At 41.0% G+C, this 15324-nt stretch overlaps 2 protein-coding genes across 3 annotated transcripts; both read right to left on the reverse strand.

Moving 5' to 3' along the window:
- Window positions 1-3205: 3205 nt before the first annotated feature.
- arhgap11a (Rho GTPase activating protein 11A) lies at window positions 3206-10186 on the reverse strand. Of its 2 annotated transcripts, XM_031279002.2 has the most exons (12): window positions 9416-10186; window positions 8338-8405; window positions 8137-8233; window positions 7788-8044; window positions 7456-7619; window positions 7218-7358; window positions 6878-6952; window positions 6378-6551; window positions 6147-6276; window positions 5757-5865; window positions 4902-5016; window positions 3206-4790 (listed from the first exon to the last, which is right to left on the reverse strand). In XM_031279002.2, exons 1-12 carry the CDS (start codon window positions 9548-9550, stop codon window positions 3301-3303), a joined length of 2955 nt encoding a protein of 984 aa, XP_031134862.1. In that variant the 5' UTR covers window positions 9551-10186; the 3' UTR covers window positions 3206-3300. The 2 variants fall into 2 exon arrangements, with proteins under 2 accessions (XP_031134862.1, XP_031134863.1); XM_031279003.2 differs by lacking the exon at window positions 6878-6952 and having other exon boundaries at window positions 9416-10185.
- Window positions 10187-11037: 851 nt separating this feature from the next.
- Window positions 11038-14396, reverse strand: LOC116035720 (actin, alpha cardiac muscle). The gene is made up of 9 exons (XM_031279006.1): window positions 14266-14396; window positions 13076-13226; window positions 12844-12972; window positions 12551-12661; window positions 12375-12459; window positions 11936-12097; window positions 11662-11853; window positions 11380-11561; window positions 11038-11283 (listed from the first exon to the last, which is right to left on the reverse strand). Exons 2-9 carry the CDS (start codon window positions 13202-13204, stop codon window positions 11140-11142), a joined length of 1134 nt encoding a protein of 377 aa, XP_031134866.1. The 5' UTR covers window positions 13205-13226; window positions 14266-14396; the 3' UTR covers window positions 11038-11139.
- Between the last annotated feature and the right edge of the window lie 928 nt (window positions 14397-15324).

The raw sequence follows: 15324 nt of genomic DNA on the forward strand, positions 1-15324 counted from the left end.
CCTCAACACTTCCCTGAACCCACTTCTAAAACAGACAACCGAGAAACGGCGTAGGGCAGGCAGGCAGGCGGGAGCAGGAGGAGGCGAGAAGAGAGAAAAGTAAAACAGTTGATTTTTTTTTTTTTATATCAAAACGAGCATGATGAAACATACTATACAATACAGTATATCACCATTTAAAAACTGAAATGAGGCATTTACAGTCCTCTCGTAAACTATGACCATGCAATCTAAGGATTATATCAATTAAAAAGGTTGACTATCGGATTACAGCACACCTGTGAATCCTCAACATAGACAGCAGTCGCTGTAAACTCATATACAGCAACATACCAAAACAACGAACAAAAAAATATGCTTCCTTTTTTTGCATTTAAAACAAAAGTACAAAATTAGCTTGGGAATAAACGATTGGAATGGATGGAAGTAGTCCCTGCTCCATTATATAGCCATAGGCTTTTAGTTAGTTATTGTACGTGTATTTACGCATGCACATTTTGGGCTACTATGATTTAAAAACCATTGATAATTAGTCTATTAATTAATCTGATTGAAAGTGGAATATTTCTTAAAATGGCTTTGGTAAAATTAATTGAAGACATTATCGGTACTACTTTCTAATGATCACCTTCTATAAATGGTAACGAATAGTATTTTTGTTTATTAAGAGCAACTGTTGGGTTGCCAGGTTGTGAAATTTTCCTCTGGTTGACGTTATATCCTTTGTTTTGTAAAATGATGTTATGAATGTTGGTAATTTGTTAGTAAATGCCTGCACTATTAAGCCACAAGCTTGGAGTTATATAATATTAATAAGTTGCTGATTAATTAACTTTTGGTCCAGATTCTCTGCGGATTTTTCCTGCCGTAAAACTAAACTACATAAATATCTAAAGGGCGAATCAGGTGTCCTACTAAAGTAGTATGATCACAAGCTAAAGACTTTTTTCACAACCTGGCAACTCAAATGTAGTGGTTTAAAAGCTTAACAGCTGTATAAAACATGAAATGAATTATTATATATATATATATATATATATATATATATATATATATATATATATATATATATATATATATATATATATATATATATATATATATAGTCACATGTTCAGCTTTTATAATATTCTGGAAAACAAAACTCCAGCACACGCACTGTTTTTTAAGGATTAAAATAATTATAGGCCAAACATGCTCATATCCTCAACTAAATTATGAATTGTCCATTACTGGATTTCCATAATAGTATACAGTATGTTTCTAATATATTTTGATACATTTCATGTTTCAGAAAGTTAAAAGTTCATTTGCTGAACACATGGCCTCAGCCCAACCACCTGTCTGCAATATGTATGCATAAAAATGCAGAATCAGACAATGCGCTACAGTCACTGCAGTGATATTTATAAGCTGCTACAGTTAGAGCATTTTAACACAACCTTTTGTCCAAGTCCAATATACTGCACATGAGAAGCATGCCAGCCTCCCAATGGGCTGTGGAGAATAAATCAGCGGGAATGATTTTGACCTTAACCCTTTCACTGTCTACTCTTCAGATTACTTACAGGAGAAATCATGCCTAGGCCATTCACCAGCTTTATGTCAACATAAGTCACTGAGCCAGATCCAAACAGGCTTTTAGTAGTAGGTGGGAGTTTCAGATACCTGATTTTACACTAAGCAGAAAGAACATTTTATTTTGATTATGAAGGAATCTCCAGAGCACGATAGATTTTCAAATGTACCAGAACCTACATTGTTCAAAGAAATCCTTCAAACAACCAGAAGTACATTATATAAGGATATAGTTGCACTGGGGCAGTCTGGGTTTTTGACAGAATAAATTCCTAAGCCTTATTACAATATGAACATGATTCACTGAACATCTGTCTAGTATTGTTTAAGCAGTGGTTGTAAGACTCCCCCTTGTGGCTCAAAAAAGTGCTAATTATTTCTGCAAACCAGAATAATTCAACTAAAAAGAAAAATGTTAGGTATATGCTTTTTGATTTTATTTGTCTGAAGCAGTTCACATGGCAAAGCATTTTACTGACTGTTGATTCTGAAATTAATGGACTGCGACATGATGTAATCAATACTGCTTGGCTTTTCTTTTTTTTTTTCATAAAATCCAACAAAAAGGTGCATTTTTTTCTTGTTACTGTCCATGACAAAAGACAGTAAGAAAGTATTGTATAATTAAGAAATGGCCACAACTTCAGTAAACAGTTGTTTAAAAAAAAAAAAAATCTAACTAAGGATTAGATATGAAATGCATAAATAAAAGCATAAAACTTGAGCTCAACATTTCCAGTCATACCATCAATCATATTTCACATAATTTGGCCTGCACGCTACAGTCTAAACACTACGCAACATAATCCAGTAGGCTGATATGTGTCGATATTTAACTCCTAAACTTGTTTGAAAAGGACAATTCTGGCGCAAAACGAACCTAGGGGTTAATAACAGATGTGTACCCACTCGATCGCTCTCTGGGACATGTTTTCATGCTAATCGAATGTGTTTGTAGCTTGAAACAAGCCTAGCGCGGACCGTTGATTAGCTTACAACGCTAGTATTTGGGGCACAGGGAAAGTAAAAAATTGCTTATTATAACACTAAAAAGGCTCAAAATATCACCACACTTCAACGGTAGCATAATGAGGGTCCCTAAATGTTAACCGAAGCATTCTTTACCGTCTTGGGAGCTACTGTCTTTCTAAACTATAGTTTAGAAAGACAGCTCCCAAGACGGCGGCCGCCTGTATACGAGAACGCGACTGTCTTTATAATCTATCTTTTTAATAAACTGTCTGTACACTTACGATGTTCTCAATGCTTCGGTTAACATTTAGGGCCCCTCATTATGCTACCGTTTTAGTGTGGTGATATTTTGAGCCTTTTTAGTGGTATAATAAGCGATTTGTTTTTACTTTCCCTGTGCCCCGTATACTAGCGTTGTAAGCTAATCAGCGGTCCGCGCTAGCTTGTTTCAAGCTACAAACACATTCGATTAGCATGAAAACATGTCCCAGAGAGTGATTGAGTGGGTACACATCTGTTATTAACCCCTAGGTTCGTTTTGCGCCGGAATTGTCCTAAACAAACTTAAAACATATGAACATCTCCCATTTAAGACCATAGCACAAACAGCACCTACCGTAGCTAAAGAAATAAATTAAAACCCCTGAAAAAAATATGGATCATATAAGAGGCCATGTTTAATGTCACGTCGTCCTACCAGACAGAGACCTGCATAGTAAGGAGGAAACATATAAGGCAAAAGACTTTAAACTATAAATCTACAGGCTTGGTGGCAGACAGCAGTCTCACTTGGTTGAGGGGGTTTCTAGGTGAACCTCTGTAATGGTTTACGTCCTTCTCTACTACCTGCTGCACAAGAGGCTTCTGAGCTCCTGGTGGATCAGGGACCGAACAGTTCATTTTGGTCTGTGGTTGGACCTTGTTGGTCATGTCGGCCAAAGCACAGGGATTGAGTTTACGGGCCAAGGTGCTGTGCTTTTTGGGTGGGACTGGAGGTGGTTTCTTTATGAGGCGAATGCTGTTGGACAGCCCCACTTGTGCCTCCCCCTGGCAAGGCTGGAGCTGTGGGTGAGGGGAGAGGCCACTCTCCAGGCTCACTGCCCTCGCCACCTGACCGCTCTGGCTGATGGCGAGTTCTGCATTTCGAGTCGGTCTCCTGCTCTCTCCCAGGAGAGAGTTCATCCTGCGGATGGTCTGACGCACGGGGGTGCGCTGGAACTTGAGCGGTGATCTGATGTGTCCGGCCTTGGAGCCTCTGGGAGAATGAAGGGTGAGCTTGTTGAAGTGATGAATGTGGTCTGCCACCCGACGCCTTTCAGTCTCCAGGCTGCGTGGTGAGAGGGGCTGCTGGTTTTGGACTTTGGTACCACTCTCTGGGGAAGGTTCATTTTCTTCATGTATCGCACTGACCATAGTACCAATTTTAGGAGTTGTACCAAGCTCATCCTTGAGTTCAAGGCGCAGCTTGTATGGAGTGGACTGCAGCCCAGAGGAGACACCCAGTTTGAAGAGAGCAGGACTCTGGATGTCCAGAGCGTCGATCAACCTGCTGCAGTTCACCTGCTCTGCCTCCGTTTCACTTTCTCCCACCATGGAGCTGTTGTAGCTACTGATGGGAGCAGCACAGAAAGAGCCTTTATCAGCCTGTACTGCTGGAGTACAGTATGCACCAGACTCAAAAACTACACTGTCAATATGCAAAGGTGATAGAGCGGCAATTTCAATCTGGCCAAAGGTAATGTTCTGCTCATTAGCCAGAAGGCTCTTCTGCGTTGGGAAGCTGGAGGCATCTGTGTCCACACACACAACTTTGACCGTGGGAGTCTCTGGTGGAGGGACTAGCAGGCTGTGTGATGGAGTGACAGAGTTGCAGTTGTCCTGTGTGACGGCCTGGAGGTCACTGGCCGACTCTGTGAAGGCCTTCTTTATTTTCAGCAGGGTGGGGCCGGTTTGACTCTGGGCTTCAGTGACGGAGCCCTCGCTCTCTAGGCTCTCAGCACTGGAAGCACAACACAGCTTTTTGGGAAAGCTGGCCACTGCTGGGGGCTTTGATACAACGATGGCTGGCTCAGACATGTAGTTGCTCTTTAAGCACATGTGCATGGGGGTGTCCGTGAAAGATCCTCCGCTGAAAGCCTGGGCTCCTACGGGAGTCTCCCCGCTCCATGAGGTCCGGTGGGCACTTGAGTCACATTGGGGGGTCAGCAAATTGTCTTCAGACTTGCTGATGTACCTGGAGCCTGTAAAACAATGTGGGCTATTACAACTCAAAATGACTACATTTGTAACATCACACTGGAATAGAGATATTTTTATTAGCAGTTGATTGGATTTCATTACTTGGTACTCACTTTTGGTTTCAGCTTTTCTAGGCAGAACTGATGGACTGAACTCTGTCTCTTTGGTGAAACGAAAACTGGTTGTGCTCTCCTGAGTGGCAAGTCGCCAGCCAATGGACTCAGATCCCTTTACCACCAGCATGGAATGAGACATGAAAGATGAAAGAAGCTTTAGTGTATTATTTTTGTTAAAAAGGACCCCACAGGTGTTACCCAAAATGTAACATTAATATGTTAATTACATGATTGTTGTGGTTAGTTCTTCAGAGGATGATAAAAGTCACTCAGAAGAAACAAGATATTGGATTTCTTGGTCATCAACTTTTTATTAAGTCAAGAATATACATATAACTATAGAGCATTAGAAAGTTCTGCACCTTAAACAGCTCACCCAATGTACCCCAAAACAGGTTACAATATATTGTATGTATATACTATATATATATATATATATATATATATATATATATATATAATAACATTATTTCACCTGAGTGCTTAACATAGTAAATCACAGGACATATCCTGCTTGACATATGGCTTTGTACCATACAAGTATGAACACCATGTATTTGTAATATTACAAATGTGAAACACAATCCACTTTGTTTTTTTAAATCGTGCATGCATTAGTTTAAATGTGTTAGCTACTGAAAGTAAAACTTAGAATGTTACACAGTAAAAAGTGCTAATGTGCAACAATTTACCCCATTAAAACACCCCCTGTGCAAATGTTACTTTATTTTTTATTATTTTATTTTAATAGTTAATTGCAGCATATGCCTCAATGCAATTCATTAACAGCATTTTTCATAATCTGTGAACCAGATAAGTGGAATGTCAAGTCTGTTGAGCAACTAGACTTACAGCCTCCTTGCTGCTCTTCCCCAGGCTAAAACGCAAGCGCAGAGATTTGCGTGGTGCTTCTTTTTTGTCGACTTTAGGAGAAAAGCAGCCAGCTCTTCCAGATTCAACTCTGAAAAGGATATACATTCAAACCATTATCAGCATAAGAATAATGTTCTACAAACTCTTATCTTTCTGTATAGTATAGCATAGTGGGAAATGCATGGCTGTGTGGCACAATGCATTTTATGGCATCACTTGATCTTTATTATTTGTATTCAGTAAATGTACTGTGAATGTCTATTACGGCACCATACTGTAAGATATGGCCATACTGTCACTTCTGTCATAGAAACAAAAAACGTAATTGGGAATTTTGAAGGATAACTGGAGGACAAAGAAAGTGTGTACCTGTTGAGAGCATGTCTCTTGCTAAGTCGTTGGCTCTTCCTCCTTGCAGAGACCGATGACTGCCTTCTAGACTTCCCTGCTGATGACAGGGTATTTTGGGAAGAGTCCAAGACCCCCGAGGCACTGTAAGCTGCCATATATAAAAAGGAGGGAAAGAACATGTACACTTAACCACAAGCTTAAGAGATAGCAGAATAGTTGATTCCCATTTGATCAAACAATCATCAATACCTGATCCAGGAGTGGAAGCTGCACTGAACAAAGTATTGGGAAGTAATTCTATCCCAAGAGTCTTTTTGACAGATCTACGTTTCTTGTTTGAGAATCCAAAAGAGTAACCAGATTCCAAAGGAAGTTTTCGCTTTGAGGTTGGTGTTGCAATCACAGGAGTTGCAGAGGAAAAGACTGGCAAAAATCACAAAAGAATTAATACATTTATATTTATATTCACACACACACACACACACACACACACACACACACACACACACTTACTTGCAGGTTATAATTTATGGAAGATGATTCATGCAGATGACAGGCAAAGAAAAAAGCCAATAAAGACATTTAAAACAAAGCATAATTTCCCATTATTTAAAATTACTTTTTTCCCCCCCATTATTAAAAGGCAAACGTCAATCAATTTGCAGAAAACTTGTTGTTTCATGTGCATAGCAGATGGATCATCATGCTATAGGACAGGCAACATTATCTCATCTGACCTCAGTACCTACCAAGACTCTCTGACTGGGTGGCATTTGTGGGCGTTCTATTAGTTTTTATCTTATTCAGAGCACCATTGACCATATCTGAAATATGAGACAAATCGAACCATATAAAGTATACTGATTAAAGCTGCTTAAAAATAACATGATTCATTTACAGTTACTGAAATACAGGGCTCCATTTTACTTGAATATGTCTGTTTAGTGTCTCTAGATATTTTCATGGTGGTAGCACCAGTGCAACTGGAATTTATCTCACCAATCTGAGATTTGATTTACTGTAAATCTTATTGCAGCTTTCATAAAAAAAACAAAAAACAAAGACAGATATCTGATGGTATAGTCTTACCTCCGAAGCTGCGCCTGTGTCTCTTCTTCGTCCCTGAGTTTATGTCCAGCTCCTCAAGTCCATCGTGAGTAGGGGACAGAACCCCCGCCTCACAGCCCATCATGGCTGGAACTTTCTCTAGAAGAAACTGTGGTAACACACCTGTGAAACACAGACACAACCAAATAATTAGTGCTAAAAAGCTACAGTGTACACGGACACAAAAGATGACCTACAGGTAAGATGCCTCAAGTCATACCAAAGTTGTGGGCATTCTCTATGAAGCAGTGTACTATGGCTGCCTGTAGCTTGAGGCGTTTCTCAGTGTTGGCGTTCATCTTCTCTGTACAGTCTCCAGCATGAAGGATGTTGGGAGCCAAGATTACAGACAAGTTGCTGCTATCCATCTTATTCTCTGCACTCCTGCGATTAAGCAAAGAGATAGAAAAACAGCTGTAATGTATATATGAAGAGGAAGGCAAAGACAGATAAAAAAAACATGTAATGGTAGATGGATGTTTGTAAAAAAAAAAAATAATAATAATAATGTTAAAACTAACAAAGTAATCCAAGTAAATATATTTCTGGCACCTCATAGACACATTGTGGAGGAAGTCAAAAAAGTGACGCAGGGTGCTTAAGTTTCTGTCGGGTAGTACACAAGACAGCAGCATTGTGGCAGAGGTCCTATCCTCCATGGTGGGGAGTTGCTGGGCCTTGAGGAAGGTCTCCTGCAGCTCTGTGGGTAGCACAGGCTCCGGCAGCTCCCTGAGGAACTGCTTCACCAGACCGGCGACATCACAGGGAAGTGCGCTGGACAGACACTCCTCACCCGCATCCAGTTTTGCCTAGACAGACAAAACACAGCTGCTGTGTTAGACCTTGTTCTCAGGGTCAACATCCCTCAGTGAATGCAAGGTCAACTTCAGCCATCACTCACCCGGAGTGCTTTCAGGCGAATGACAGAGCCCGATTTTCTGAACAGGCCCTCTGTGTCGACATGTGCCAGCAGTATCATACATGCGTCGACCAGGAAGCTAAGAAAGCAGAGAAATGCTGTTAGTATAAAATGTACAAGACAGGACAAGAAATAACTTTAAGCGACTTTAGGCTCGCATAAAAGTAAAGCACGTCTACTTGCCTTGGCACGCTCCCGCATTCCATATTATAGTACGGTAGGCTCTCCAGGGATACCCCGAAAACCTTTGCCTGGGTGAACAATCAAACAATTAAAAACAAGACATTAACTGTATTAATGTTAGATTTTAAACAGGAAGGCTAAACAATGAGAAAAAAACCCAACCAGCTGTTAAATCACGCCAATAACATCAGCATCACAACCATTGTGTATTCATCTGTATCAAAATCTGAGAGTCCAAAATCTTGGACACTCACTGCCTCATTTTTTTTTTTTAACCATACTCGTATTGTTCTGTGATAGAAATTCCACTTCCAGACATTCCTATGTTTGAGAGAACAATGGAAAGTAGCCACTTCATGCTGGTTTTAACCTTAATGATCTGAATCCATCCTGAGTTTTTAAGCAAGTAAAAGAATTCTTCCATTTCAGTTGCTGATTTCCTCATATAGTCTGAGCTCAAGTTAATTGCATTTGTTTTCTATTACCACATTTTAAGGCCCCCCCTGCAAATGCAGAAGTTCAATGTTCATTTGAAAAGTCACAAAGTCTCTTGCAACAAACCTTGTGACTCCTGTAAACCAATTACACAAGAAGAAACAGGGCGTTCACAGTTAGTAAATGAACTGCCATAACATTCAGCATAGCATATCCTGTAGAGGTTAAATTGTTCTGAGTTATCTAAATTACAAATTTATTTTGCCAATATGTCCAAAAACATTACAACAATGTGCCCTAAATATTTATGAAAACACATTGCCCTTTTGTGTCGTCGAGTTTGGCTTTCTATGACTTGTAAAGAACTTTATGGTGTGAATAATCACGAGCACAGCCAAACAAAGCATATGCAGTGACTGACATGGGTGACAACAGCCTGCGAACAAATGGGTTTCATCAGTGGGGGCATGCTTTCAGTAATATGCTAATTGGATTCAATTGCCTAAACCATAGTATGTAACGTTAGGTTGATACTGTGAACGTTAAATCGTGGTCTGCCATAACAGATTGTCATGTCAAAAAAAGTCACTGCAAATAAAAACGCAAGTAAACTGTGCTGTGCATGAGTTTTCTTTAAACTTACCGAGTTGTTGGCTGTTGACTTAACGTTACAGCTGGCGGCTTTGTTTTTGTTCCAGTTTTTTGTCTTTATCCCATACGCTGCGCGGAGGTGCTGCACAGCCACTAGACGCATCACATTTCTCTCCATGACTTTCATTTTTACACTTCTCTCTTGTAAGGTTACTTTCAAATGCACTTTGCAACAATTCGTTCACTCTCTTCTGACAGGACCGGACGTTACGTTATATCGGTTTTGACCAGTCTTTCCAACTTTAACGTTATTACTTTCTCCACACCTCTGACGTAAACTAGCTAGCTAAGTCATCCTCACGTGGATCTGAACTGCTTAACGTTAACTTAGAAGACGCTTGATACCTACAACCGTTTACCATTTGCAGTCTCAATAGTAAGAACTACAAAGTTACTCAGTCCCAAAGAGATTTTAACGACTTGACTAACATTACATTATGAAGCGCTTATCTATCTAGCTAGCTAGCTAATGACTAGCTCCGTGTTTCAGTTGCAATGCAGTTAGCTAGCTAACGTTAGCAAGTCACATTAACGTTAGCTCATTTACAAACCTAACGTAAATTAACTAAATAGCTCATCGGTGTCACACAACTGAAAATTTGTGTTTACCTCTTCTCAAACGGTATGAATTACATCGATTAAATTCTTTAGCTAGCTAGCTAACTGCATTGCGCTAATAGTTCACTCGTCAAATCGGTTGCCAGGCTGTCTCTGTTTCCGCAGAGCATTCAAACAGCGGCGCTCCATACACTCTACGCTATGATTGGCTAGTAACGGTTCGAATAACATTCTCTGGGGCGTGTGTTTTACTACCCAGGGTAGCCTCACTGGGCGGGGTGGTTTCTAGATGAAACCTCAAGTGGACGCTTCTTGTCAACCGGTTGACTCTGTAAGTCAAACTAGTCGCACCTTTCAGACAAATGACCATATTTGATTCGGTTCTAATTAGTAGCTGGTGAATTCTCCCTCACCCTGTTTTTGTGCATTATAGCTATGATTATTGCACATCATGTATAGATTAATGATATCCAGTATGTTTAATGGGATCACATCAAACAGAATGAGAGGACTGAAAAATGTAAGATGGCCAATCCTCGGACCAAGAAATTAAATGTAATGGATTGCAACATCAAATGCTGTGAAGTAATACATGTTACAAAACTGTGTATTGTACAAGAAGTTAGTGACTGCCATCACATCTTCTATCCTGGCTGCAAGAAAGCCATGTAGTGTAACCTAATCTGTAAATGGTCTCATTTGTGGCAAGAGCCCTTCACTGTTCTCTTCACTAATCTTTCTATCAGGAATGAGGCACATATTAACATCATATATACATAGTTATCTTTAAAACAAATAAAGAAGAGATAAGAAAGAAGGAACGTAAGACAATGGCTGTACTTGTTCAGATTCTCAAGTAGGCTACGGTAAAAGTGAATGTTCACTTTTGTCTTCAACCACTAGGTGGAAGCATCACCACGTTTCAGCAAACTTGCTCATTCAGGTTTGTGAGGCAAAGATGGATTGACATAACAATCCGTGGTGTATGCTGAAATCGCACACATAATGACGTTATTTTGTGTATTTGCATTGCTGTAAGCAAGCACAGTACAGAGATACTCTCATAAATGCTTATCTTTATTACAATAGAACATCAACATATATGTACAGGAGACAACAACATACAAATGTTTGGACAGAAGGAGGTTGGTTGTGTGTTTAGAAGCATTTCCTGTGGACAATGGAGGGTCCGGCCTCATCGTACTCCTGCTTGCTGATCCACATCTGCTGGAAGGTGGACAGGGAAGCCAGGATGGAGCCACCGATCCAGACGGAGTACTTCCTCTCTGGTGGAGCGATGATCTAAGCAAGGAATAAACACCATTTAAGTTGTAACAAGTGTTAAATTATTTAATGGATGAACTTGAACTTGATTTAAAACCTTTGCCGTTCTCTCACCTTAATCTTCATGGTGCTTGGGGCCAGAGCCGTAATCTCCTTCTGCATACGGTCAGCAATACCAGGGTACATGGTGGTACCACCAGACAGCACATTGTTGGCGTACAGGTCCTTACGGATGTCAATGTCGCATTTCATGATGCTGTTGTAGGCGGTCTCATGGATACCAGCAGACTCCATGCCTGGTAGAGGACCAGCAAAAAAATGAGTAGTTTGTCTGAGACAAAGTACTGCAATTCTTAGATTTATCAAAAAAACAAACAAATAAAACCAATTACTCACCAATGAAAGAAGGCTGGAAGAGGGTCTCTGGGCAACGGAAACGCTCATTACCAATGGTGATGACCTGACCATCGGGCAGCTCATAGCTCTTTTCCAGGGAGGAGGAGGAGGCAGCGGTGGCCATCTCATTCTCAAAGTCAAGAGCCACGTAGCACAGCTTCTCTTTGATGTCACGCACAATCTCACGCTCAGCTATGGAGCAGAAAGTTCACGTATTGAGAAACAACACTTGTGCACCTCTCATTAAACAAAAACCATGATGACATAAACCTACCAGTTGTGACAAAGGAGTAGCCACGCTCAGTCAGGATCTTCATCAGGTAGTCAGTCAGGTCACGACCGGCCAGATCCAGACGCATGATAGCGTGTGGGAGAGCGTAACCCTCATAGATGGGGACATTGTGAGTCACACCATCACCAGAGTCCAGCACAATACCTTTAGCAAGCAGAAAAGGACAACAGTGGGTAAGCTATGCATGCCTGCAAAGGTCTGCCCTCTTCAAATATGTCTCACATCATAATGCTGCTGACATCACAGGCACACAGTCTGCTGAAGAGGGATTAACACCTCCCCTTGACAATGAGACAGGAATCTATCCAGATGATAGACACCCTCCGAATGTAAATGTTCAACAGTTTACTCTTATTTTAGCTCATTGCGTAACTGACCACAGATTAATTGTGTGAAAAAGCTGCAGTAGGCCTATACTGACCAGTGGTACGACCAGAGGCGTACAGGGACAGGACAGCCTGGATGGCCACATACATGGCGGGAACGTTGAAGGTCTCAAACATGATCTGGAAGAAAAAGCAAGCACAATGTAAAAGTTTGTCTTAACCCGAGAACAAATATGTAAGAGCAGAGCGCAAAGTAGTGACTGTAAAGTACCTGGGTCATCTTCTCCCTGTTGGCTTTGGGGTTCAGGGGGGCCTCAGTGAGCAGGGTGGGGTGCTCCTCAGGGGCCACACGCAGCTCATTGTAAAAGGTGTGGTGCCAGATCTGACGGATGAGAAAGAACAGCTGATGTCAGGACTGAAACAACTCAACTGAATAAACAACAACAACAACAACCAGGTCCTCTAAAAATAAGCAGCTTTTACGATGCCAGGCTGTGAATTCTCGAGGATGTGGAACGTCAGCTGCCATGAATGGTGTTAATGAGTCTCACTGTCAACACACACCTTCTCCATATCATCCCAGTTGGTGATGATGCCGTGCTCAATGGGGTACTTCAGGGTCAGGATACCCCTCTTGCTCTGAGCCTCATCACCTACGTAGCTGTCCTTCTGACCCATACCCACCATCACACCCTGAGGGAAGAAGCACGAGGAATATAAGACATAGGAAAATGATACTTTTATACATACATACTTACTTGAGTAAACGTGTTTTCTCAGTTTTCTTTTAGCTTACCTGGTGGCGGGGCCTTCCAACAATGGAAGGGAAGACAGCACGGGGAGCGTCATCTCCAGCAAATCCAGCCTTGACCAAGCCAGAGCCGTTGTCGCACACAAGGGCGGTAGTCTCATCGTCGTCACACATGATTAGGCTTCACTGGGGTGGTCTAAAGTTTGAGGGGTGGGGTAGAAACACAAGGAGATTTAGGCTGGGTGTTAGGAACAGCTGTCTAAACTGCCCATCATAGAATACATAGCATGAAGGCCTGTTATAATTGAACAATCACAGACACTTTATCGCTGGAGTGGCTGATGATGTGATGAAGTGACGAGACCAAAGACTCATATGATTAATATATGTATTAGCTGTGATCCAGAGCACATTTGAAGACCTGCCAACACTCTCTTATAACTGCTCTATCACTTTGCAAACACCAATACAACCCACCTCAATGGGTGCTATTTATAGAGAGCTAATTAGACATGCATTTGGATGCTATTTTGGTCCCAGCATTGTTGTACAACTACTGATACCATATCACCACAGCCGTGATTGTTCCTGGGCCATCTCAGAGCTTATGAGGTAGCACCAAAAAGGGGCATAACAGAAAGACCTGTGATCTATTTTAAGCTCAGCACACAGTGCTTAACAGGGTGAAACAAGTGACACATGGATCTCCTGCTATTTCAGGTCTGAGAGAGCTCGTCTGAGAGCCAGGCCAGCACCGATCTGTCCTCACACTGTGACACTTTTGTTTTACTACATGGCTCCATGCCCCAGCTGCCTATTAACTTCATTCATTGGAGCATGGGTGAATTTGGCTACCTTCTCCCTAGCTTTTGTGCACTGATCCAAGTACTACTCCAATAGGATATGGTTGAGATACTATATTTGTTAGTTCTCTATGCTTTTCCACAGATGCTTTCCATAGCATGGAGTTTCTTTATAGTAGAAAATCAAATCATATAATTATGTTTAATTTCAACATCCCATTGCAGTCAAACTAGCATAACAAGTAACTCCAGTTCTAACTGTTGTCAGCACATTCAATTAGTTATTACAACATATGAAAACCATTGGATAGCTGAAGTTACATAATCCATTCATTCATTTATATCCCAACAAATTGACTTCATGAAACTAATCATACAAATGACACAGATATTTATAGTGGACCGGAGAAAAAAGTTGTGAAATGTACTCACCAAGGTGCACTGGTAGGCAGATGCTTCCACTGGGACAAAGGCTGAGGGTGAGAAGAGCCCCTTAAATAAGACCCAGACTGGGTCTAGGGATCAGGGGCGGGGCCGGGGGTTCGCACAAGTCCAAATAAGAGCTGCCAGCAAAAAATCAACAAGCCACTGAACGTGTTTTACATACATGGATGGGACTTCTCTACAATGTAGTCACTTGAATGACAGTTTAAATGAATGTCAGTAGAGAATAAAAAGTTTAGAAGTTAATGTAAAAGTTTATGGAATATTATTGGATTTATTGTATTATTGAATACAAAAGAGCAACATTAACATTAATGCAATTTAATTTCTGAAAGGAACATAAAGAGTAATCTCCATTTCTAAGATGAAAGTTTATCTCATGAACTTAATGAAATTTGTAACTCCATGTCCTAAAGCAATGCATACTTGCTGTGTGTTACAGTATAATTTCTTCATAGCCCTGCAATCATACATCTAAATTAAGACACTGTGAATGTCTTGCAATTAGAGTTTCAAAATACTGTATTTTCTGTTACTTTGATGCATAATGTGCCATTCTGCACATATGTCACATCTCTAAAGAGGTTTTACTATACTCAGAAGGCCAACTATGATGACCCAGTCAGGACAGCATCACTGGTGTCTTGTTAAGGAAATGAAAACATTGCACATGTCTGTGAACCATGGTGCTGGTATGTGCACTGAGCTTCCTCAACTTGAGGAACAGCTGATGGCAACGCCAGCCGGGCTCTGTGTGGGATCTGGCTGTCTGAGTGGCCTGTGGTGTCAGTGCTTCGAGCTGATTGGCCCAGCTGTCTCCTTATAGGGTTACGGTGAGCAGCAGAGTCATTAATGAGCAGCCACTGACGTCCCCGAGCTGTGAGTTTGCAAAGTGGAGGTCCATATTTGTGCTTCCCACTTTTCCATATATTTGCCTTCATGTACAGTGTACCTTATGAGGTAATACTCTCATCTATACAGGAATGATACACACATTTGACAGATTATTTGTTGATACAACATCATTCCCAAAGACAATATCATATA

The sequence above is a fragment of the Sander lucioperca genome, chromosome 18 (assembly GCF_008315115.2).
Source record: "Sander lucioperca isolate FBNREF2018 chromosome 18, SLUC_FBN_1.2, whole genome shotgun sequence".
In the NCBI taxonomy this organism is placed as follows: Eukaryota; Metazoa; Chordata; class Actinopteri; order Perciformes; family Percidae; genus Sander; species Sander lucioperca.

Coding starts and splice junctions, on each gene's coding strand:
- arhgap11a (XM_031279002.2), bottom strand. CDS start 9,550: ATGAAAGTCATGGAGAGAAATGTGATGCGTCTAGTGGCTGTGCAGCAC. Junction 7,620..7,787: donor CTCCACAATGTGTCTATGAG/GTGCCAGAAATA, acceptor GCTTAATCGCAG/GAGTGCAGAGAATAAGATGG. Junction 6,953..7,217: donor ACACAGGCGCAGCTTCGGAG/GTAAGACTATAC, acceptor CTCATATTTCAG/ATATGGTCAATGGTGCTCTG.
- LOC116035720 (XM_031279006.1), bottom strand. CDS start 13,204: ATGTGTGACGACGATGAGACTACCGCCCTTGTGTGCGACAACGGCTCT. Junction 12,662..12,843: donor ACTGGGATGATATGGAGAAG/GTGTGTGTTGAC, acceptor CTCATCCGTCAG/ATCTGGCACCACACCTTTTA. Junction 11,854..11,935: donor CTACTCCTTTGTCACAACTG/GTAGGTTTATGT, acceptor TCTGCTCCATAG/CTGAGCGTGAGATTGTGCGT.